This window comes from Poecilia reticulata, chromosome 9, assembly GCF_904066995.2.
Source record: "Poecilia reticulata chromosome 9, P_reticulata-male-v2, whole genome shotgun sequence".
NCBI lineage: Eukaryota > Metazoa > Chordata > Actinopteri > Cyprinodontiformes > Poeciliidae > Poecilia > Poecilia reticulata.
Genome location: NC_088838.1, coordinates 33,863,504 through 33,885,647, shown reverse-complemented (window position 1 = coordinate 33,885,647; position 22,144 = coordinate 33,863,504). Strand labels below are relative to the sequence as shown.

The 22,144-nt window shown below is 48.1% G+C and overlaps 1 protein-coding gene and 1 long non-coding RNA gene across 3 annotated transcripts; both read right to left on the bottom strand.

Moving 5' to 3' along the window:
* Positions 1-1,114: 1,114 nt before the first annotated feature.
* Positions 1,115-21,445, bottom strand: cep120 (centrosomal protein 120). Of its 2 annotated transcripts, XM_081610993.1 has the most exons (20): positions 21,169-21,445; positions 19,732-19,888; positions 18,418-18,532; positions 18,203-18,347; positions 17,709-17,857; positions 16,893-17,090; positions 16,601-16,825; positions 15,202-15,536; positions 14,773-14,922; positions 10,717-10,896; positions 10,544-10,640; positions 9,711-9,899; positions 8,601-8,690; positions 8,438-8,530; positions 7,606-7,767; positions 7,410-7,532; positions 7,220-7,318; positions 7,133-7,178; positions 3,197-3,342; positions 1,115-2,775 (listed from the first exon to the last, which is right to left on the bottom strand). In XM_081610993.1, exons 1-20 carry the CDS (start codon positions 21,215-21,217, stop codon positions 2,605-2,607), a joined length of 2,919 nt encoding a protein of 972 aa, XP_081467119.1. In that variant the 5' UTR covers positions 21,218-21,445; the 3' UTR covers positions 1,115-2,604. The 2 variants fall into 2 exon arrangements, with proteins under 2 accessions (XP_081467119.1, XP_081467118.1); XM_081610992.1 differs by lacking the exon at positions 7,133-7,178 and having other exon boundaries at positions 21,169-21,441.
* LOC145552929 (uncharacterized) lies at positions 4,235-5,188 on the bottom strand. Its single transcript, XR_014089064.1, has 3 exons — positions 4,989-5,188; positions 4,719-4,880; positions 4,235-4,448 (listed from the first exon to the last, which is right to left on the bottom strand). It is a non-coding gene; the product is annotated as an uncharacterized LOC145552929 (long non-coding RNA).
* Positions 21,446-22,144: the final 699 nt, after the last annotated feature.

The window sequence follows — 22,144 nt, the reverse complement described above, 5'->3', positions numbered from 1 at the left end:
GTCACATCTAAGGTGAAAAAATATGGAAACGATTTATGTTTACATCATGCCACACTTTTCAGATTTAAGAATAAATTTATTTTTAAATTAATTTTATTCAAGAAACGTTTGTAACGTTGGAGTTTGTCGTTTAATGTGATAAAACTAGAGTCATTATTTGTGTCAGTTCTGCTCTATAAGCAGCAACAATGAGAACAAACCCAGAAGAAACTGGAAACCAGCAGTTTGATGGTTTTAAATGGTTTTAATGGTTCTAATGGTTTTAATGGTTTTAATGGTTTGCTGTAGGTGGAGCTTCCTGTTGCTCACTTTCAGATCCAGTCATGAACTTACGGAGTTTTTCTTCTCAGCTCTGATTGGAAACACGTTGGAGAAGCAAAGTGGGAGAAAATCTGTCGGAATCTGTTATTTTTTTTAGATTTAATGTGTTGAATATGTATTTAAGAACAGGATAAATATGTTTACTGATCCATAAACGGCTCAGTTAAAACATCAGAGCAACAAAACTGAACTTCAATGTAAACTGGATGTTTATATGTAACCTAGTGGTGGAAGAGTGAACTACACGTGGATCGGATTGAAATTCAAAATCCGCGCAAAAAATGTAATTCAGGCGGACAAATGTTTTCTACACCCGATGCGTCCGGACGACCAGAATTATTCAAATTATTTATAATTCTGGGTTTGAAGCTTTTTAGCGACATTCAGCACCTAAGGAAAGAAAATGAGTAATAATCGTATTAAGAGGCAACTTTTATCCATAAGGTAAAATTACGTGCATGGATTTAGATTACACAACTTTGAAGATTCAAAAACATTTGTGATCAGTTTCAAAGTCACACTTGATCAATAACAATATTGATAAAATATTCAGACTAAGACTGAATCAATTCAAGTATCTGAATTTATTGGATCAACATCTGTGTTTTAGTTTAACGCAGGACGTTTAACAGAAACTAAAGTTATTCTGCAGCTGCAACAAAAACTTTTCTGGAGTTTTAATTTAGTTCAGGCTAAAGAAATAAATATAAAATAAACCGATTTAAGCTTTTCGATGGAATAAACCTGTGAAACTAAGAGATTCTCTGTAAAGAAAAACATCCTGCTGCCATCATTAATGCAAAAATAATTTATTCCAAACAAAAAGACAAAACAATAAATTAAATCACGTGAGGCTGCAGCGCCCCCTGCTGTCAGGCACCGGCGACAGAAAACGGATTATTTCAGTGAAAACGCTTCACGTCGAGTCGGATGATCACAAAAACGTCACATGATCTGAGAAATGTTACATTTTAGAATCGACCCAACGATCAAACAACATCTCAAAGGATCTGAAGTATAAAATAATTTATGAATTTAATATAAATGTTTGTGTAACAGCTGAACGTCGGGTTGGTTCAGAACTTCAGGAGAAAAATGATTTTCTGGCCCGTTTGTTTCGATCCGTTAATAAAAACTGTTTGTTTTAGTGAACTGAAGGTTTCAGCGTCTCAGAAATGATCGTTTAACGTCAGGAAGTTAAAAACTGAGATGACTTCGTTTGTTTCTCGGCTCCTGGAGGCGTCATCAGTCGGTTCAGCCGTATGAACATTTATGAGCTGCTGCAGATCAGAAAACATTTTGATCTGATGACGTTTTAACGTTTCTGCGCCCAGTCAGCTGATTCTACGGAAGCCCAGAAAGCCAAAAATGAACATTTTTCCATGTTCTAAGTCTGACCAAAAGTTTTTTCTCTCCTCTGTGTAACAAAGTAAAATATTATTAAATTCATCTTCACTGAGCTGCAGCCAGTGGAGAAAAAAGTCACAAAACGCAGTTAGAGAAACGAGGCGACGATAAATAATCAGGATTTAAACTTACGAATTTATTACAATTATGAGAATAAAGTCATAATAGTAAGAAAAGGGAGAAAAATCTGCAAATAGTGGCAATAACAGCTGAACCAGGTGACTTTATTCTCATAATTTGTTTTCTTAGTGCAAATAAAAAAAAAGTTTATTTTGCTGCGTTGGATAAAATAAAAGATAAAATCTGAAAATATTTCATTTGTCCTTTATGTTCTAGATAAAGTAACTTATTTCCACTTTGATGTTTCCTGTACAGATTTTTTCTTTAGCCATAAAGGCTTTATAAAAATAATAAAAATGGTCCAATAATTTCACGGGGGAAGAAAATAAATGTTTAATAATTGAAACTATTTTAAATTATTAATTTAAAGTGAAGACAGAAAAAAAACAGTCAGACTTAGAAAATGGGTCTTAAAAATAAAAAGGTTTTTTATCCAAACTGTTCAGGTTTACATAAAAACCCCAACCTGCTGTTTGTCGACCAGAATCAAACCTTCAGCTCTGGTTCTGATCAGCTGATTATTGATCAGCTGATCAGCTTCAGACGCTGCTGATCCATTCAGACGCTGTAAAAACTACAAGTTAAAGTTTTATTTCTGTGCAACGTTAACTCAACGGAGCTGAATCAGGCCCAGTTCCTCTCCACGGGCCTCAGGTGAAACGTCCCCGGCTGATTGGCCGGTGTGGCGGCCGTCTCCCTCTGATTGGCCGTCAGAGCTTCCTGTCCCTCATGGCTTCCTGTATCTGCCTGCTGAGCTCAGCGATGATGCGGTCGTCGTGCGTGTAAACGCCGGTCCTCAGCAGCGTGTCTCTCTCCTCCAGCAGGCGGCTCAGGTGTTCCTCCGCGCTCTCGTTCAGGTTCAGGCTGGGGGCGGAGTCTGGCTCTGCGGGGGCGGGGCCTAACTTCTCCTCTTCCTGCTTCTTCAGCCTGTAGGGCAGGAGTTACAAACATCCAGAGCAAAACACGTCCTAAACAAAACATTTCACATCAGGTCGTCTTACTTTCTGCTCCGCTAAATGATAAGTTAGTTTGACTAATGCTAAAGCGCTAATCCTGCTAATGCTAAAGCGCTAATCCTGCTAATGCGCTAATCCTGCTAATGCTGAAGCGCTAATCCTGCTAACGCGCTAATGCTAAAGCGCTAATGCGCTAATCCTGCTAATGCTAAAGCGCTAATCCTGCTAACGTGCTAATCCTGCTAATGCTAAAGCGCTAATCCTGCTAACGCGCTAATCCTGCTAATGCTAAAGCGCTAAACCAACAGTGTTTATTTCATCTCCAGTGTTCCTGCAGGTGTCGGTCCTGACCTCCTGACCTTTGACCCTCCAGACTGAAGCATCTTCCTCACCTGTTGAGCTCGTTCCTGATGTCGTCCAGCTCCTGGCGGTCCTGCCGCACCGCGTCCTTCTCCTCTGTTGCTAGGTAACGGAGCCTCATGGCCTCCAGCTCCGCCTGCTGCTTCTTCAGCCGCGCCATGGCGTTCTCCTGCTCCCTCTGCGCACAAACACGTTAGCGTTAGCATCGCATCTCTGCTAGCATCTGAACTTTTCACATCTCCACTAAAACCATTAGCAAACAGACCTCTGACCTCAGCTGCCAGCTCTGTGTTTGAGCGCAGCGAGCGGCGCGGTGATAAATTTGTCTGCTTGTACGTTTTCATAAAGTCTCCCTGAGGATCCGATCCAGAGACCGACCGCGTCGCCGTGAGAGCCGACAGAAAACTTCATAAAAACGTCACCCAGTCGTTTTTCTCTCCGCCGCCCGGCCAGATTTACCAGAACCGCTGATCCGGGGTCGGGACGACCCGTAAATCAGAGCTGCGCTAACAGGCTGTCAGAGCAGACCTGCTCGGCCTTAAAAACGCCACATTTAGCCAGCAGCTCTGATAGCGACCCGACCTGCTGGGCCTTAAAAACGCCACATTTAGCCAGCAGCTATTAAAGCTAACCGACCTGCTGGGCCTTAAAAACGCCACATTTAGCCAGCAGCTTTTAAAGCGACCCGACCTGCTCGGCCTTAAAAACGCCACATTTAGCCAGCAGCTTTTAAAGCTAACCGACCTGCTGGGCCTTAAAAACGCCACATTTAGCCAGCAGCTTTTAAAGCTAACCGACCTGCTCGGCCTTAAAAACGCCACATTTAGCCAGCAGCTTTTAAAGCTAACCGACCTGCTGGGCCTTAAAAACGCCACATTTAGCCAGCAGCTATTAAAGCTAACCGACCTGCTGGGCCTTAAAAACGCCACATTTAGCCAGCAGCTTTTAAAGCTAACCGACCTGCTCGGCCTTAAAAACGCCACATTTAGCCAGCAGCTTTTAAAGCTAACCGACCTGCTGGGCCTTAAAAACGCCACATTTAGCCAGCAGCTATTAAAGCTAACCGACCTTCTGGGCCTTAAAAACGCCACATTTAGCCAGCAGCTTTTAAAGCTAACCGACCTGCTGGGCCTTAAAAACGCCACATTTAGCCAGCAGCTCTGATAGCGACCCGACCTGCTGGGCCTTAAAAACGCCACATTTAGCCAGCAGCTTTTAAAGCGACCCGACCTGCTGGGCCTTAAAAACGCCACATTTAGCCAGCAGCTCTGATAGCGACCCGACCTGCTCGGCCTTAAAAACGCCACATTTAGCCAGCAGCTTTTAAAGCTAACCGACCTGCTGGGCCTTAAAAACGCCACATTTAGCCAGCAGCTATTAAAGCTAACCGACCTGCTGGGCCTTAAAAACGCCACATTTAGCCAGCAGCTTTTAAAGCTAACCGACCTGCTGGGCCTTAAAAACGCCACATTTAGCCAGCAGCTTTTAAAGCTAACCGACCTGCTGGGCCTTAAAAACGCCACATTTAGCGAGCAGCTTTTAAAGCTAACCGACCTGCTGGGCCTTAAAAACGCCACATTTAGCCAGCAGCTCTGATAGCGACCCGACCTGCTGGGCCTTAAAAACGCCACATTTAGCCAGCAGCTATTAAAGCTAACCGACCTGCTGGGCCTTAAAAACGCCACATTTAGCCAGCAGCTCTGATAGCGACCCGACCTGCTGGGCCTTAAAAACGCCACATTTAGCCAGCAGCTTTTAAAGCTAACCGACCTGCTCGGCCTTAAATACGCCACATTTAGCCAGCAGCTATTAAAGCTAACCGACCTGCTCGGCCTTAAAAACGCCACATTTAGCCAGCAGGTCTGATAGCGACCCGACCTGCTGGGCCTTAAAAACGCCACATTTAGCCAGCAGCTATTAAAGCTAACCGACCTGCTCGGCCTTAAAAACGCCACATTTAGCCAGCAGCTTTTAAAGCTAACCGACCTGCTGGGCCTTAAAAACGCCACATTTAGCCAGCAGCTTTTAAAGCTAACCGACCTGCTGGGCCTTAAAAACGCCACATTTAGCCAGCAGCTTTTAAAGCTAACCGACCTGCTGGGCCTTAAAAACGCCACATTTAGCCAGCAGCTTTTAAAGCTAACCGACCTGCTGGGCCTTAAAAACGCCACATTTAGCCAGCAGCTTTTAAAGCTAACCGACCTGCTGGGCCTTAAAAACGCCACATTTAGCCAGCAGCTATTAAAGCTAACCGACCTGCTGGGCCTTAAAAACGCCACATTTAGCCAGCAGCTTTTAAAGCTAACCGACCTGCTCGGCCTTAAATACGCCACATTTAGCCAGCAGCTATTAAAGCTAACCGACCTGCTCGGCCTTAAAAACGCCACATTTAGCCAGCAGGTCTGATAGCGACCCGACCTGCTGGGCCTTAAAAACGCCACATTTAGCCAGCAGCTATTAAAGCTAACCGACCTGCTGGGCCTTAAAAACGCCACATTTAGCCAGCAGGTCTGATAGCGACCCGACCTGCTGGGCCTTAAAAACGCCACATTTAGCCAGCAGCTATTAAAGCTAACCGACCTGCTCGGCCTTAAAAACGCCACATTTAGCCAGCAGCTCTGATAGCGACCCGACCTGCTCGGCCTTAAAAACGCCACATTTAGCCAGCAGCTTTTAAAGCTAACCGACCTGCTGGGCCTTAAAAACGCCACATTTAGCCAGCAGCTCTGATAGCGACCCGACCTGCTCGGCCTTAAAAACGCCACATTTAGCCAGCAGCTTTTAAAGCTAACCGACCTGCTGGGCCTTAAAAACGCCACATTTAGCCAGCAGCTTTTAAAGCTAACCGACCTGCTGGACCTTAAAAAACGCCACATTTAGCCGCCAGCCTCACATCTTTCATCCGCCTGTCCCAATATTTTCCAGGTCCGTGTCCCAATATTTGGACCCAACGCCTCGCCGCTGTTTGGGCTTCGGCTCGCGGCGCGGAAAGAACCTCATTCCTCAGGAATTTTTATGATCCGGCGAGCGAAACGGGAGGCGAGAACAAATGGAGGAGGAGAAAACCCAAACAGAACCGGCCGTGTAAACACAGAGAGACGCTGCCGCAGATTGACCTGCGGGAGGCGACGGAACCCTTAAAGACGCATAAATCACCCCGTGTTTTCTCTGCAACCTCCACGAGAACGAAGGGGGGCGGAGATGAAGGACGTGAGAAAACGGAGGGAGAGATGATGAAGAGGAGGAGGAGGAGGAAGATGATCTGGGCTATTAGTTCATCTGACGAGTTCAGAGCAGAGCTGGACTAAAACAGAAAATTTAAGAACTGTTTTTCTTTTCCAAAATGATTTTTATCGTAAAGATCCGTCGCATGAGAAGAGAATTTTATGAAGATGAGACCAGATTGTTTAACACCGAGAATAAAAACGCAAATTCACCAGGAAAACGTCTTAAAAATACAAGAAAAACGTCGTTTAACTGAGAGAAAAGCCGGTCAGGATCCTGGAAGCGTCCGGATCAGGATTCACCCCGACCCGACCCGACTGAACAAAGTTCTGCTGCTGCTGCTCAGAATCGATGCTGATCAAATATTTCCTCATCTTACTAATATTATCACTTTATTGCTGCAACAATTAAACGGTTTCATTTAAATTTTGCTACATTCCTATGATATTAAATATATATATATAATATATATATATAATATATATATATATATATATATAATATATATATATATTATATATATTATATATATTATATTATATATATATATATATTCTAGTAAAAATAATAAATAAATTCTGATATTTTATCATAGAGCTGCTTGTCAAACAAGATGGCCGCCCTGTGCGTGATGACATCGTTCTGTGATGTCATCACGTGGAGGGCGGCCATCTTGTCTGAATTCAGGTCAACTTTGAGCAGAAGCAGGCAGAACCTGGGACCCGGCGCAGGTCGGTCGGTACCTGTTTGAACCGGGCCAGCTCCGACCCGGCGCCGGTCGGTCGGTACCTGTTTGAACCGGGCCAGCTCCGACCCGGTGGAGGCGGTACCTGTTTGAACCGGGCCAGCTCCCTCAGCGCGCGGCCCCACTGCTGCTTGTAGTGCAGTTTGGACTTGGTGGTCGACTCCAGCTTCCGCTCCAGTTCCACCTTCACAGAAACAAACCATCAGAGCAGAACCCCAACAGAACCGCTGCTGGTATGAACCCGGAGGCCAGCGGGTCGGGTCGGGTCGGCTCACCTTCTCCAGCGCCAGCAGGTTGACTTCTGCCTGCAGCCTGAACTCGGGCCGCTGGTTCTGCTGCTCCCGGTAGAGCTGGAACTCCTTCTGCAGCTGCTGGTATCGGGCCTCTGCGTCCGCCATCTGGACCCAGAACCAGAACGTCACCGAGTTTACCCAGGCCGTTATGGACCCGGCAGAACCGGCTCCTCCCTACCTGCTGCAGCAGCCGGCCGCGCTCCTCCTCCATCAGCCGGACCTTCTCCCTCTCCAGCGCCACCAGGTGGTCGCCCTCCCGCTGCAGCCGCCTGCTGGCCTCCTGCAGCTCCTTCTGGGTCAGGTCGTGTTCGGCTCTCAGCTCCCGCTGCAGACGCTGAGTCTGCAGAGAGACAGAACCAGACCAGATTCAAAAAACAAAGAAATGACTAAAGAGTGTTTTAGGTTCTGACTGGATGAATCAGAATCTGGTTCTGATGAGGCTCAGAACCTCTAAACAGGTTTTAATCAGTTTATCAGACCCATTTTTTAAATATCTGATCTTCAAAGTGTTTTTATTGGCTGGAAGCAGAAAATAAACAGAAATAAAGGCTGAAAAACATCAATACAAACTGAACTTTTTAATAATATTCACGTTTATCTGCACCAGGACAGAGACGCTGCTTATAAAACATTATAAAAATCTGAAATTATTGGTTTGTTTTACTATCATTTCCAGATTTTTCACATGTTTGTATAATATTAATATTTATTTCTAATCATGGCTGAAACGTTTTGGTCAAATGCAAAAAGAAAAGCCGTTTCTGTGGCCTGTTTAGGCTCCTTCTGTCCACTAGGTGGAGCTGCAGCGACTGAAGCGGCTCAGGAGAAACTGAAGAACAATCAGGATTTAAAAACGGTTCAGACCAGAAACACGACGCTTCCCTTAAACAAGTAAGGTAGTTGTGGAAGAATTAAAGAAACGGTGTCAGAACGTTTCGGTAAACCCTGAAGATGATCTAAAAATGATCGATAACTTTCAGTGTGTATTGATCAGAGTTGATCAGCCCGACCTGCAGCTCCGCCTCAGCCAGCTGCTTCTCCCTCTTCTCCAGGTCACACAGCGTCTTCTGCAGCTTCTCCTCCAGCTGGTTGAACTCCAGCTCCTGCAGAACCACCAGAACCGGATCAGAACCACCAGAACCGGTCCAGGACCGGATCAGATGAACTCTTCACCTTCTTCTTGACCAGCGCCTCCCTCTCTCCGTCTCTCTTCCTCCACTCGTCCGCCAGCGCCTGCATGTGCCGCAGCTCCTTCTGCTTCAGCTGCAGACAGAACCGCCGCCATCTTTAAGCCAGAACCAGAACTCCTCACCGGGTCAGAACCAGACATTCCTGTTTACTGAGCTTCTTCTGCTCCATCCTCACTGAAATTCTGTCTTTATGTAAAAAAACAACTAAAAACAGAAAAACTTAGAAAATGTGGAAAGTTCCGACAGTTTTTACAGGAAAAAGATAAACTTTATTCTTTTGTCGACATATTTTAAGACATTTTTATTCGGGTCGGGAATTTAAAGTTAATTTAAATTAAATCTGCAGTTTGTAACTTTTATTAAAAATATGTTTTTTACACATTTGTTAAAACCGTCACCATGTTGTTAATGTTTATAATCTGAAAAGATGGATGTGCTGTCTGAAGAAATGAACCAAAAACAACCAATGAGAGCCAGGAGGAGGAGCTTAGCGCTGTCAATCACCATCATGTACACGCTGCTAACTGTGCAAATGAGAAACATTGATTTGAACATTTGCCTTGGAGGTTTGGGGTGAGCAGGGTGATTGGCAACACTAAGACCCGCCTCCTGGCTCTGATTGGTTGTTTCTAGTTAGTCCAGTTTTTACAGATCATCTCACAACATGGTGACAGTTCCAACATATATATAAAAATATATTTTAAGTTACTTGCTGCAGCTTTAATTAAACCGAATTCATTTTCAACTTCGCCAAAAACGTTTGCTGCTGGGTTGAGGTGGTTTTTGGAAAATGATTTAAAACAGGAAATGGAAACATTTCCTGTTCAGTGCTGATGTCGCGATCGCTCCCACCCGCTGGTGGATCTGCGCCTTACCAGAGGCACCAGGCCTCCAGCTGAGAGGAGACTCCGTTTTATTCTGAAACATTTGTTGCATGCTAGTTAGCGACTTCCTGTTAATCTTAGCATCATTTCTGATGAAATTACGCAAATTTGCATTTTTCTTTTTTGCAACATTTGAAAACTTCTGAAAACTCGCCTGATTGGACGGACAGCTAGCCGGCGGCTAACAGAGCTAACTCTTCTGTTTCTACCTGATCGTCGAACAGGTCCTCCTGCTCCTCCTTCCACATCTCCAGCTCCAGGGCCGCGCGGTACTCCAGGGTGTCCCTGGTGGCCTGGGGGGCCGGCGGGGCCCCGGGCACCTGGGGGGCGGGCGGCGGCAGGGACGGCTTGGGCGCCGCTGGGCGAGAAGACGACTTCGGGACGGCGGGACATTCGTCCTAGAGACATGATGAGGAAAAATACAGGAACACGTACAGACTCAGAGGAACGGAAACGCTGTAATGAAATCAACTATAATAAAATAAAAACCAGCAAAAAGCTTTTAATTTTACATTCATCTCATGTTTAATAAACTGTTCAGTGGAAATTTGATCCTCATCGACTGAAGATGTTTGTATTTATAGTCTTCAGCTGATCAGGGATGAAAAAATGAATCGTAATTAATTGATCATTTAGACAAAAGTCAAAATTTAGCAATCGATTAATCATTAACTGATGATTCCATCCATCCATCCATATATATTCTGAGCAATAATTCAGCCAAAACTGTACAATAAAATTATGATAAATTACATTTTGTCTAAGTTTTACACCCAAAATCCTCTGGTGGCAGTTTGACTAAATGAATGATGTCATCGCATTTTAGGTAATAAAATGTTTATTTCTTATGCATTTTAATGAATAAAAAAAAATTAAAAAAAGCTACGTACTGCAGCTTTAATTTATTTCTAATGTTTAAGAAAAAGCTTGAATGAAAAAACTGATTTTTTTAATCCAATTAATCGTCAGAATAACGATCACTAAAATAATGGTCAGCTGAAGTCTGACCCACTGGGCCAGGTTCAGAACCATCTGGACCCACCTGGATCGAGTCCGACACCAGAACCTCTTTAGCTTTAATGAAGCCCAGATCCTGCAGCGTCGCCACGTAGCTCAGCTCCGCCACGCGCTCCGCGGGCCTGGAGGACCGACACACCGCCGTTAGTAGCCGCCAGGCGACCCGCCTGCCCGTCTGTCTGTCGGAGGCGTCCCTACCGCTGGGGGTGGACCACGGGGATCCGGTCCTGGTGGGTCTGCCTCCAGCCCGGGTCGCCCGCCGGGCCCAGCCGGGTCTTCTCCGAGCTCAGCACCTGGTGCAGCTGGATGGAGGCCGAGCCCAGCAGCTGGTCTCTGCTGGAGGAGCCGCGGTCCCACAGCTCCACGACCAGAGGAACCCTGGAACAGCAACGTTACCATGGCAACACGCAGCCAAACACCTGGCTAGCAGCGCCAGGTAAGCCTCCACGTTACCATGGCAACACCTGGCTGGGCGCAGCTAGCAGCGCCAGGTAAGCCTCCACGTTACCATGGCAACACCTGGCTGGGCGTAGCTAGCAGCGCCAGGTATGCCTCCACGTTACCATGGCAACACCTGGCTGGGCGCAGCTAGCAACGCCAGGTAATTTTACATGCAAACCCACCCAATTCTGCAGCAAATGTACATGTTAAGGTTCTCATAGTCAAGCTGGCATAACTGACCTACTTTCCTCTCCTTCGCTATTTATTTTGCATTAAAACTTTTTCCTTACCTCGTTATCTAGTTTTTTTTGTTGACAATTAGCACTGCATAGTTCTTTTCTTTTTATGTCAGGCGTACATGTCAGACTCGGCAGCTAAAAACAGGGCTAGACATCACTAGCCAGCAGCTTTCTGCCCTCCAGAAGGGAGACGGGGGCGGGATCTTACCTGCATGACGTCACGATGCAACGTGTCGATGCGATTAAGCTCTTTAAGAATCGTGACCGACGAATTTAAGGCCAAATTACTGTTTTAATTAATACAAGACATTTTAACCTGCCGCCTGTCTCAGAGAAGAACCTGGATAAGGACAGGCGTCCTACCTGAGGACAGGCGTCCTACCTGAGGACAGGCGTGTAACCTGAGGACAGGCGTGTTACCTGAGGACAGGCGTGTTACCTGAGGACAGGCGTGTTACCTGAGGACAGGCGTGTAACCTGAGGACAGGCGTCCTACCTGAGGACAGGCGTGTAACCTGAGGACAGCCGTCCTACCTGAGAACAGGCGTGTTACCTGAGGACAGGCGTGTAACCTGAGGACAGGCGTCCTACCTGAGGACAGGCGTGTAACCTGAGGACAGCCGTCCTACCTGAGAACAGGCGTGTAACCTGAGGACAGGCGTGTTACCTGAGGACAGGCGTGTAACCTGAGGACAGGCGTGTAACCTGAGGACAGGCGTCCTACCTGAGGACAGGCGTGTAACCTGAGGACAGCCGTCCTACCTGAGAACAGGCGTGTAACCTGAGGACAGGCGTCCTACCTGAGAACAGGCGTGTAACCTGAGGACAGGCGTGTTACCTGAGGACAGGCGTGTAACCTGAGGACAGGCGTCCTACCTGAGGACAGGCGTGTAACCTGAGGACAGCCGTCCTACCTGAGAACAGGCGTGTAACCTGAGGACAGGCGTCCTACCTGAGGACAGGCGTGTAACCTGAGGACAGGCGTGTTACCTGAGGACAGGCGTGTAACCTGAGGACAGGCGTCCTACCTGAGGACAGGCGTGTAACCTGAGGACAGGCGTGTTACCTGAGGACAGGCGTGTAACCTGAGGACAGCCGTCCTACCTGAGAACAGGCGTGTAACCTGAGGACAGCCGTCCTACCTGAGAACAGGCGTGTAACCTGAGGACAGGCGTCCTACCTGAGGACAGGCGTGTAACCTGAGGACAGGCGTGTTACCTGAGGACAGGCGTGTAACCTGAGGACAGGCGTCCTACCTGAGGACAGGCGTGTAACCTGAGGACAGGCGTCCTACCTGAGGACAGGCGTGTAACCTGAGGACAGGCGTCCTACCTGAGGACAGGCGTGTAACCTGAGGACAGCCGTCCTACCTGAGAACAGGCGTGTAACCTGAGGACAGGCGTCCTACCTGAGGACAGGCGTGTAACCTGAGGACAGGCGTGTAACCTGAGGACAGGCGTCCTACCTGAGAACAGGCGTGTAACCTGAGGACAGCCGTCCTACCTGAGAACAGGCGTGTAACCTGAGGACAGGCGTCCTACCTGAGGACAGGCGTGTAACCTGAGGACAGGCGTGTTACCTGAGGACAGGCGTGTAACCTGAGGACAGGCGTCCTACCTGAGGACAGGCGTGTAACCTGAGGACAGCCGTCCTACCTGAGAACAGGCGTGTAACCTGAGGACAGGCGTGTTACCTGAGGACAGGCGTGTAACCTGAGGACAGGCGTGTAACCTGAGGACAGGCGTCCTACCTGAGGACAGGCGTGTAACCTGAGGACAGCCGTCCTACCTGAGAACAGGCGTGTAACCTGAGGACAGGCGTCCTACCTGAGAACAGGCGTGTAACCTGAGGACAGGCGTGTTACCTGAGGACAGGCGTGTAACCTGAGGACAGGCGTCCTACCTGAGGACAGGCGTGTAACCTGAGGACAGCCGTCCTACCTGAGAACAGGCGTGTAACCTGAGGACAGGCGTCCTACCTGAGGACAGGCGTGTAACCTGAGGACAGGCGTGTTACCTGAGGACAGGCGTGTATCCTGAGGACAGGCGTCCTACCTGAGGACAGGCGTGTAACCTGAGGACAGGCGTGTTACCTGAGGACAGGCGTGTAACCTGAGGACAGCCGTCCTACCTGAGAACAGGCGTGTAACCTGAGGACAGCCGTCCTACCTGAGAACAGGCGTGTAACCTGAGGACAGGCGTCCTACCTGAGGACAGGCGTGTAACCTGAGGACAGGCGTGTTACCTGAGGACAGGCGTGTAACCTGAGGACAGGCGTCCTACCTGAGGACAGGCGTGTAACCTGAGGACAGGCGTCCTACCTGAGGACAGGCGTGTAACCTGAGGACAGGCGTCCTACCTGAGGACAGGCGTGTAACCTGAGGACAGCCGTCCTACCTGAGAACAGGCGTGTAACCTGAGGACAGGCGTCCTACCTGAGGACAGGCGTGTAACCTGAGGACAGCCGTCCTACCTGAGAACAGGCGTGTAACCTGAGGACAGGCGTCCTACCTGAGGACAGGCGTGTAACCTGAGGACAGGCGTGTTACCTGAGGACAGGCGTGTAACCTGAGGACAGGCGTCCTACCTGAGGACAGGCGTGTAACCTGAGGACAGGCGTGTTACCTGAGGACAGGCGTGTTACCTGAGGACAGGCGTGTAACCTGAGGACAGCCGTCCTACCTGAGAACAGGCGTGTAACCTGAGGACAGCCGTCCCACCTGAGAACAGGCGTGTAACCTGAGGACAGGCGTCCTACCTGAGGACAGGCGTGTAACCTGAGGACAGGCGTGTTACCTGAGGACAGGCGTGTAACCTGAGGACAGGCGTCCTACCTGAGGACAGGCGTGTAACCTGAGGACAGGCGTCCTACCTGAGGACAGGCGTGTAACCTGAGGACAGGCGTCCTACCTGAGGACAGGCGTGTAACCTGAGGACAGCCGTCCTACCTGAGAACAGGCGTGTAACCTGAGGACAGGCGTCCTACCTGAGGACAGGCGTGTAACCTGAGGACAGGCGTGTTACCTGAGGACAGGCGTGTAACCTGAGGACAGGCGTGTAACCTGAGGACAGGCGTCCTACCTGAGGACAGGCGTGTAACCTGAGGACAGCCGTCCTACCTGAGGACAGGCGTCCTACCTGAGGACAGGCGTGTAACCTGAGGACAGGCGTGTTACCTGAGGACAGGCGTGTAACCTGAGGACAGGCGTGTAACCTGAGGACAGCCGTCCTACCTGAGGACAGGCGTCCTACCTGAGGACAGGCGTGTAACCTGAGGACAGGCGTCCTACCTGAGGACAGGCGTGTAACCTGAGGACAGGCGTGTTACCTGAGGACAGGCGTGTAACCTGAGGACAGGCGTGTAACCTGAGGACAGGCGTCCTACCTGAGGACAGGCGTGTAACCTGAGGACAGCCGTCCTACCTGAGGACAGGCGTCCTACCTGAGGACAGGCGTGTAACCTGAGGACAGGCGTGTTACCTGAGGACAGGCGTGTAACCTGAGGACAGGCGTGTAACCTGAGGACAGCCGTCCTACCTGAGGACAGGCGTCCTACCTGTGGACAGGCATCCTACCTGTGGAAGGTGTCCTGCAGCTGCTGCGGCAGCGCGGCGAAGTCGAAGGCGCAGTAGGACTGCGGCAGCGACGCCTCCATGTTCCTCTGCAGCTCCACCGGCGGACTGGTCATGATGGGAGCCGAGCTGCCGAAGAACTGGTACGAATACCTGCAGAGCGACCCAGACTGGTCAGACTGGGAGCAGGACCGGCGGCGGTACTGGTCAGACTGGGAGCAGGACCGGCGGCGGTGCTGGTCAGACTGGGAGCAGGACCGGCGGCGGTGCTGGTCAGACTGGGAGCAGGACCGGCGGCGGTACTGGTCAGACTGGGAGCAGGACCGGCGGCGGTGCTGGTCAGACTGGGAGCCCACCTGAGCAGGACCGGCGGCGGTACTGGTCAGACTGGGAGCAGGACCGGCGGCGGTGCTGGTCAGACTGGGAGCCCACCTGAGCATGGCGGCGATGGGGTGCGGCGTGGCGAGCTTGGCCAGGCTGCGCAGGTCCAGAGAGAAGCAGTAGTGATGGGCGGAGGACGGGATGGACACTTTGGGGGCGGAGACGCTGACAGAGGACGCTGCGCCTTCAGGGTGACGAAGAGGAGCATCACCTTCATCACCTGCCGCCAGCTTCCTGTCGAGCTCCTGCTCCTCCAGCAGACTCTCCGCCTCGCTCTCCGTACGGAACGAAGGAGGAGGAAGAGGAGGGGAAGCGGCAGGTTTCTGGGTCGGAGCGACAGCAGGAGGGAGAGGCGGAGCTCTGCTGGGATCCTTTACCCTCAAAACCTGAAAAACACTAAATATTTAAAATACCCAGATAATGATAAAAAACAAAACTTAACCTTTGAACTCTCACCTATTTCATCATCAATACTTTCAGCAACTTTATGAAGCTCAAACAACAAATAACAGAGTTAAAGATTTAAAACTGCTTCTCTGCCAAATTCAGCTTAACATTGACTCTGCTGCCCTCTAGTGGCCGCCAAGGAGAAGACAGGAATATAATAAACCAGAAATTATTCCAGGATTAAATTAAAAAATCTGACAGTCACAGATAAATACAACTCTGAGGAGCTCCATAGAAAGTATCCACCCCCTTGGATGCTTTACCATTTTTACTGTTTCATGAATAAAACATGAAAAAAGTACATTTTTGACAAATAATTTAGAAAAAAAAGTGAAAACTGGTTTCTAAAAAATGACAAAATTATTTAAACTTACAATAAGTTACTGTAAAAGTTTTCACGCCCCTCCAGTCCCAGCAGGGAGTCAGAGTGGATCCCTCACTTTCCTGCTAAACACTTGCAGCTTTATGTTAAACATTTTTATTAAACTATTATTTTGTAGAAATCAGTTTTCACGTTGAGATTAAAGGTTTTTTTGTAATTTTTTTTCTGATAATTGTAATTTTGCTGCTAATGTCTGATTTGTAAAAGCAACAAAAAGGGTAAAATATCCAGGAGGATTTTTAAATATTAAGTAAAACTATATACAGTAAACTGATGTTTAAACATCTAAATAAAAACTTTGAATTAATGTTTTATTTTTATGCTTTTATAGCTGCTATTTTGCTGCACTATAAATCATTTCTTGTAGTTTTGTGTGTGAATTAAATGGTTGTTTTAATGTTTATTAATAAGCTCTGTCCCTTACTAAATAAATTCATATTGTATTAAATAAAGCCAGATGGCAACAACATGAATATGTTGATCCGGTGCCAGAACGGGCCGGTACCAGAACACGACATGCCTAATCACAGCAATTCAAACTCAAAGATCCTTTATTGATCCAAAGGGAAATGAAACGTTGCTGTATCTGCGGTTTCCTGCAGCGTTGTGGCGTTTCCCTACCTGCGGCGCTGGCTCCTCCCTCCTCAGGGTGACGGCCACGCCCACCGTCGGCTGCAGCTCTGCAGGGAGAGCCGGCAGCTTGCTGCGCGGCGGCGGCTGCAGGACGAACGCCCCCTCCACCGTGGCGCCCTTGGCCTCCAGGTCGTCGGCGGTGGCGGCGGCAGCGAGGGCGGACAGCGAAACGTCGCTGCTGCCCAGAGAGCGGTTCCCGCAGCACAGGTGGACCTGCGGACGCAGCGGGACGTCAGGACCGGCAGCCGCCATGACGCTTCGGTCAGAGGCGCCGGCTCACCTGTAGGCTGGACTGCTGCGTCAGGAAGGCCTGCAGCGCCTGCGTGCTGCTGCGGATGCGCACCGAGGCGCGCTCCGGCTCGAAGTCTGGACTCAGCAGGTTGTGGAACGGCTCGCTGGTGATGTCGTTCCCCAGCAGGGAGTAGTAGAAGAAGAAACCAGAGTCCTCCGCTAGCAGCTTCTTGGTGCTGGGAATCAGCTGCAGCAACGACAGAAAACAACCTGGAGTCAGTTTGAAGAAAGATGGAAAGAAAAATAAAACCTAACCAGACACGTCATCCAGCTCCAAGATCAATTCAAAACTTTAAGACTTTTTTTAAATCACAAATTTAAGATCCAAACATAAACTTGTCAGTTAGCAACAATTTGAACATAAAACATGAGTTTTAGGTTCCAAGTTCTGAAAAACGTTCCAGAGATGAAGAAAAACGTTTTTATGTTTTCTTGTAGTGAAGCATCTTAAAACGAAGCCTGAAAACTAAAAACACCTGCAGCTTGCTGGCAGACCGACCTGGAGGTTTTGTGTGTTTCGTGTTTCACATGCAGTCCATCAACATTTTTACGACTTCTTTACGATTTTAACAACAATTAAGGTTTTATTTTTAGATCGATGAATTCAACCCCTATTAAGACTTTTTAAGGTTCTTTCATCGAGACAGAAACAGTTTGAGAAAAACTCCAGACGTGTGAGTCCGTTACCTTTGTCATCAAAGATCGGATCATTTCTAAAAGCCCCGAAACCAAAAACCCCAGAATTTACTTTCCTGATGACATCATAGGAAATGTGACCAGTGAGGAAGCTGACGGATTTCCTCACCTGTTCCAGTTTGGTAGCGAAGGCGACGGTAACGGAGAGGACGAACATGTCGCCACAGCGACCCGCAGGCCCGACCTGATGGTAGCCCTGGTCCGGGATCAGCTCCGCCTCCAGCCTGGCGGGCAGAGCGCCGCCCGCCGGGCCAGAACCTGCAGCATAAAAACCTCATGTTTTTATTCAGACAGGACCAGAAACACCTCTGGAAATATGTTCTACACAAAATGTCAGTAAAATGTTTTTCTTTTCTTTAATTACATTTTTTATTCATGTGCATCTTTTAATGTTTTTCTAATATTGTATAAAAAAAAGCTCAAGTGGTGAAATGAAAAGTCTGCAGAATGCGTCTATTTCCCCCCCGATTAATTGTGAGGATAATGAATTACTACAATAATCATGAGCTGCTCTCTGGTTCCAGAGCATCAGCAGGTAAACCAGCCGGTTCTGCCGGGTCCCAAACCCCCCATATTGAGCAGAGCGGGTCCAGACCAGCCGACCTTGTCGAGGCGCCGCCTTCTTGGCTCGGATCTTGTCAGGAGAAGCTGCTGCGGCCTTGGCGTCGTTCTCCAGCAGCGTGCCGACGAGCAGCGCCGCCTTCTGCTTGGTGTATTTACTGCTGAGCAGCGGGTGCCAGCGGGGATCCTGGAACACAGCGCAGCCTCGTCACCACGGCGACGAAACACGCTCACCTGGCCTGCAGCGGCCGCTTTACCTGCCTGGCCTCCTGGACCGATCGCAGGTCCAGGACGATGTAGCCAACGCTCTCCTTCTTCTTGCTGACGGAGTCCAGGGTGAAGCACTGCAGCTTGATGGGCGTCCGCTGCAGCCTGGAGGGACAGAGGGACAACATGGAGGGACAGAGGGTCAATATGGAGGGACAATATGGAGGGACAGAGGGTCAGCATGGAGGGACAGAGGGACAATATGGAGGGACAGAGGGACAACATGGAGGGACAGAGGGACAACATGGAGGGACAGAGGGTCAATATGGAGGGACAATATGGAGGGACAGAGGATCAGCATGGAGGGACAGAGGGACAATATGGAGGGACAGAGGGACAACATGGAGGGACAGAGGGACAACATGGAGGGACAGAGGGACAACATGGAGGGACAATATGGAGGGACAGAGGATCAGCATGGAGGGACAGAGGGACAACATGGAGGGACAGAGGGTCAATATGGAGGGACAGAGGGTCAGCATGGAGGGACAACATGGAGGGACAGAGGGTCAGCATGGAGGGACAGAGGATCAATATGGAGGGACAGAGGGACAATATGGAGGGACAGAGGGTCAGCATGGAGGGACAGAGGATCAGCATGGAGGGACAGAGGATCAGCATGGAAGGACAGAGGGTCAATATGGAAGGACAGAGGGTCAGCATGGATGGACAGCATGGAGGGACAGAGTGGAGGGACAGACGGTCAATATGGAAGGACAGAGGGACAATATGGAGGGACAGAGGGTCAGCATGGATGGACAGCATGGAGGGACAGAGTGGAGGGACAGACGGTCAATATGGAAGGACAGAGGGACAATATGGAGGGACAGAGGGTCAGCATGGATGGACAGCATGGAGGGACAGAGTGGAGGGACAGACGGTCAATATGGAAGGACAGAGGGACAATATGGAGGGACAGAGGGACAATATGGAGGGACAGAGGGTCAGCATGGAGGGACAATATGGAGGGACAGAGGGTCAGCATGGATGGACAGCATGGAGGGACAGAGTGGAGGGACAGACGGTCAATATGGAAGGACAGAGGGACAATATGGAGGGACAGAGGATCAGCATGGAGGGACAGAGGATCAGCATGGAAGGACAGAGGGTCAGCATGGATGGACAGCATGGAGGGACAGAGTGGAGGGACAGAGGGACAATATGGAGGGACAGACGGTCAGCATGGAGGGACAGACGGTCAGCATGGAGGGACAGACGGTCAGCATGAAGGGACAGAGTGTAGGGACAGACGGTCAGCATGGAGGGACAGAGCAGAAGGACAGGGCGTCCACACGGAGGGACACCTGTGCTGATGCAGCGTCTTGCGGTCCAGCTCCCAGGCCAGCTCGGTGCTGAACTGCGGCTGCTCTCGATGCTCCACTGGATCCGTTTCCAGATGTTCGCCGTCGAAGCTCGCCTGGACCACCAGGCTGAGACGAGGGCTCTTCGGAAAATGGCGCCCTGATGACAACAGCTCGTTACATATATTTATCAGCTCATGTCCTCATAACCCCCAGCATTCCGATGGACATTTGTCCAAGCCAGGCTCCTTTTCTCACTCAGTTCAAAGTGAACCAGCAACGACCAACGACGTCAACATGCAGTGTTTTAATGCAGGTTTAATGCAGGTTTTAATTTAATTCAGTTAGATTAAAAACACGTCGCTGATCCCAGAGGGAAACTACATGATGTCATCACTACCATCATCCACCGTCTCCAGAGAGTCGCCGTAGATTTCCTGCAGCAGTCAGTCCTCCAACAAATCTGAAGAGGCTCTGACTGCTGCTGACAGCTCCGATATCCCCACTAACATGTCCTGGATGATGACGCCAAGCTCTGCTCATCCACCTCTTTTGCTTTTGCTGCTCTTCCTTAGCTCTCTGTCTGGCCGTGTGGTTAGGATGGAGGAAAACTGCTTTTAGTTATTCATTTTCAATGAGTTTACCTTAATAAAAATTATATACCCAAATTAGAGGAGATGAATTAATATTTTAGAATGTTTTAGGAATATAAACATTCAAATATTTGAAAAATTATTAAGTTAACAGTTGATTTCTTTGAAAACAACATGGAGTTACATATTAATGTACTGTCATTTGCATTATTAAAATATTTTTTCTTTTGTAGACAGGGCACCAAACCTGGCTCCAGGGCCCCCCATCTTTTTAAATCCGGCCCTGCTGCTGCTGCTGCATAAACATTAACGCAATCACCTTTTCTACGTGAAATATTTTCGTCATTTTGTAAAAATCGGCTTTAATATTGACGCTAAAATGCTTTTTTATCATCATTTGTTTGTCAAAAAGCTACATTTTGTTGTTCATGACTAGTTTGTAAAAACAATCATAGTAAAAACTGAATACTTTTACAGTCTCTGCATTTCTCTCCCAAATTAAAGGTTTATCCTAAACCACGTTAAACTTTTTACTTTTGCCAGCCTGCAGCTATAACGTTTATAAATGAAGTGCAGCCCTGATTTATTCAGCCGTTTTAACATATTTTGCTGTAGCCAGAAACAGGAAAACTGGGCTGTTTGTTTAGAACTGAAAAGGCTGAAAAAGCAGCAGCCGGTTCATCCCACCTCAACTGGCCGTTTACCGGAACCCAACGGTCGGACTCCAGCCGCTAACGCGACCGCTTCATCCTCCCCCAGAAACAGAGTAAAAACCACCGGAAGAAGCTAAAAGCACCTGCAGTTCGAGCTCCGACTGTCCCCGCTCATCCCTTTAAACCCGGCTCACCTTCCAGAATGGACACGACGATGAGAAGTTGGTCGGACTTCGCAGCCATGTTGACATCAGCTCCGCTTCAAAAGAAGGAGAAGAAGAAAAACGAAAAAAAAAAACGACGTCGAAGCGACAAACTCCGTCTTCACGTCGTCGGTTTCATTTAGGGTTCAATTGTTGGGCTGTGACTGTTGACAGTTGGTGTTTAATTTAAAAAAAAAAAAAAAAAAGAAGCAGAGCGTCACCGACCGTTACGACATCGAACAGCCGCTTTGTTGTCAAGCTTTGGCGCCACACATCCTGTTTTAAAAGCGGAGAAAGTGAAGGAGGCGCGCGCCACAGCGCCTCTGCCGGTTGGAGGCGGGACTGCACGCATTGAATCGGTAAAAAAAAAAAGTAACGTAAAAAGGCGACGGTACTCAAATACAGTCACTGATTTAATGCTTTACATCGAAAACACAAAAGCATATAAAGTCACTTCATGTAAAGTTATCCTCAAAAGACTAAAATAAAACAAAAATAACAATTACAAAACAACAAATTCACGCAAAAGAAAAAAATCAAACACATATTTTTTTTCAAGATAAAACTTATTAAATGCATATTTACAGTAGGTGTTGCATATATTTATTTGAGTTTAAAATACTTATTTACCATTTTCACCTCCAAATGGGTCAGCAAATAAAAAAATATTAGAATAACAAAGCTTGTCTACAAACAAGAAGTCTCACTCTGACATAAATTATAAGTTTGTGTCTGAAACATTTTTGATCAAAATATGTTTGAAATGCAGAAATTTCACACAAGCAGAGTGGAAAAATTAATAATAATATTACTCAAATAAAAATAAAAATACGGTTCTCCTTAAAGTATTTTTCTAAAAAAAAATACTGCATATCTGTGGCATATTTTGTTGCATTGTTTTTTGTATTTTTTTTATTACATGTATAAAATATATGCATTTAATACAACAGCTAAGAAAGAGCTGAGC

What these genes read in the sequence shown, in the direction of transcription:
- cep120 (XM_081610993.1), bottom strand. Translation starts at nt 21,217, where the DNA reads ATGGCTGCGAAGTCCGACCAACTTCTCATCGTCGTGTCCATTCTGGAA. An exon ending in AAGACGCTGCATCAGCACAG is followed by an intron (nt 18,533 to 19,731) that starts GTGTCCCTCCGT and finishes CTGTCCCTCCAG; the next exon opens with GCTGCAGCGGACGCCCATCA. An exon ending in AGGACCTGTTCGACGATCAG is followed by an intron (nt 8,691 to 9,710) that starts GTAGAAACAGAA and finishes TTCTGTCTGCAG; the next exon opens with CTGAAGCAGAAGGAGCTGCG.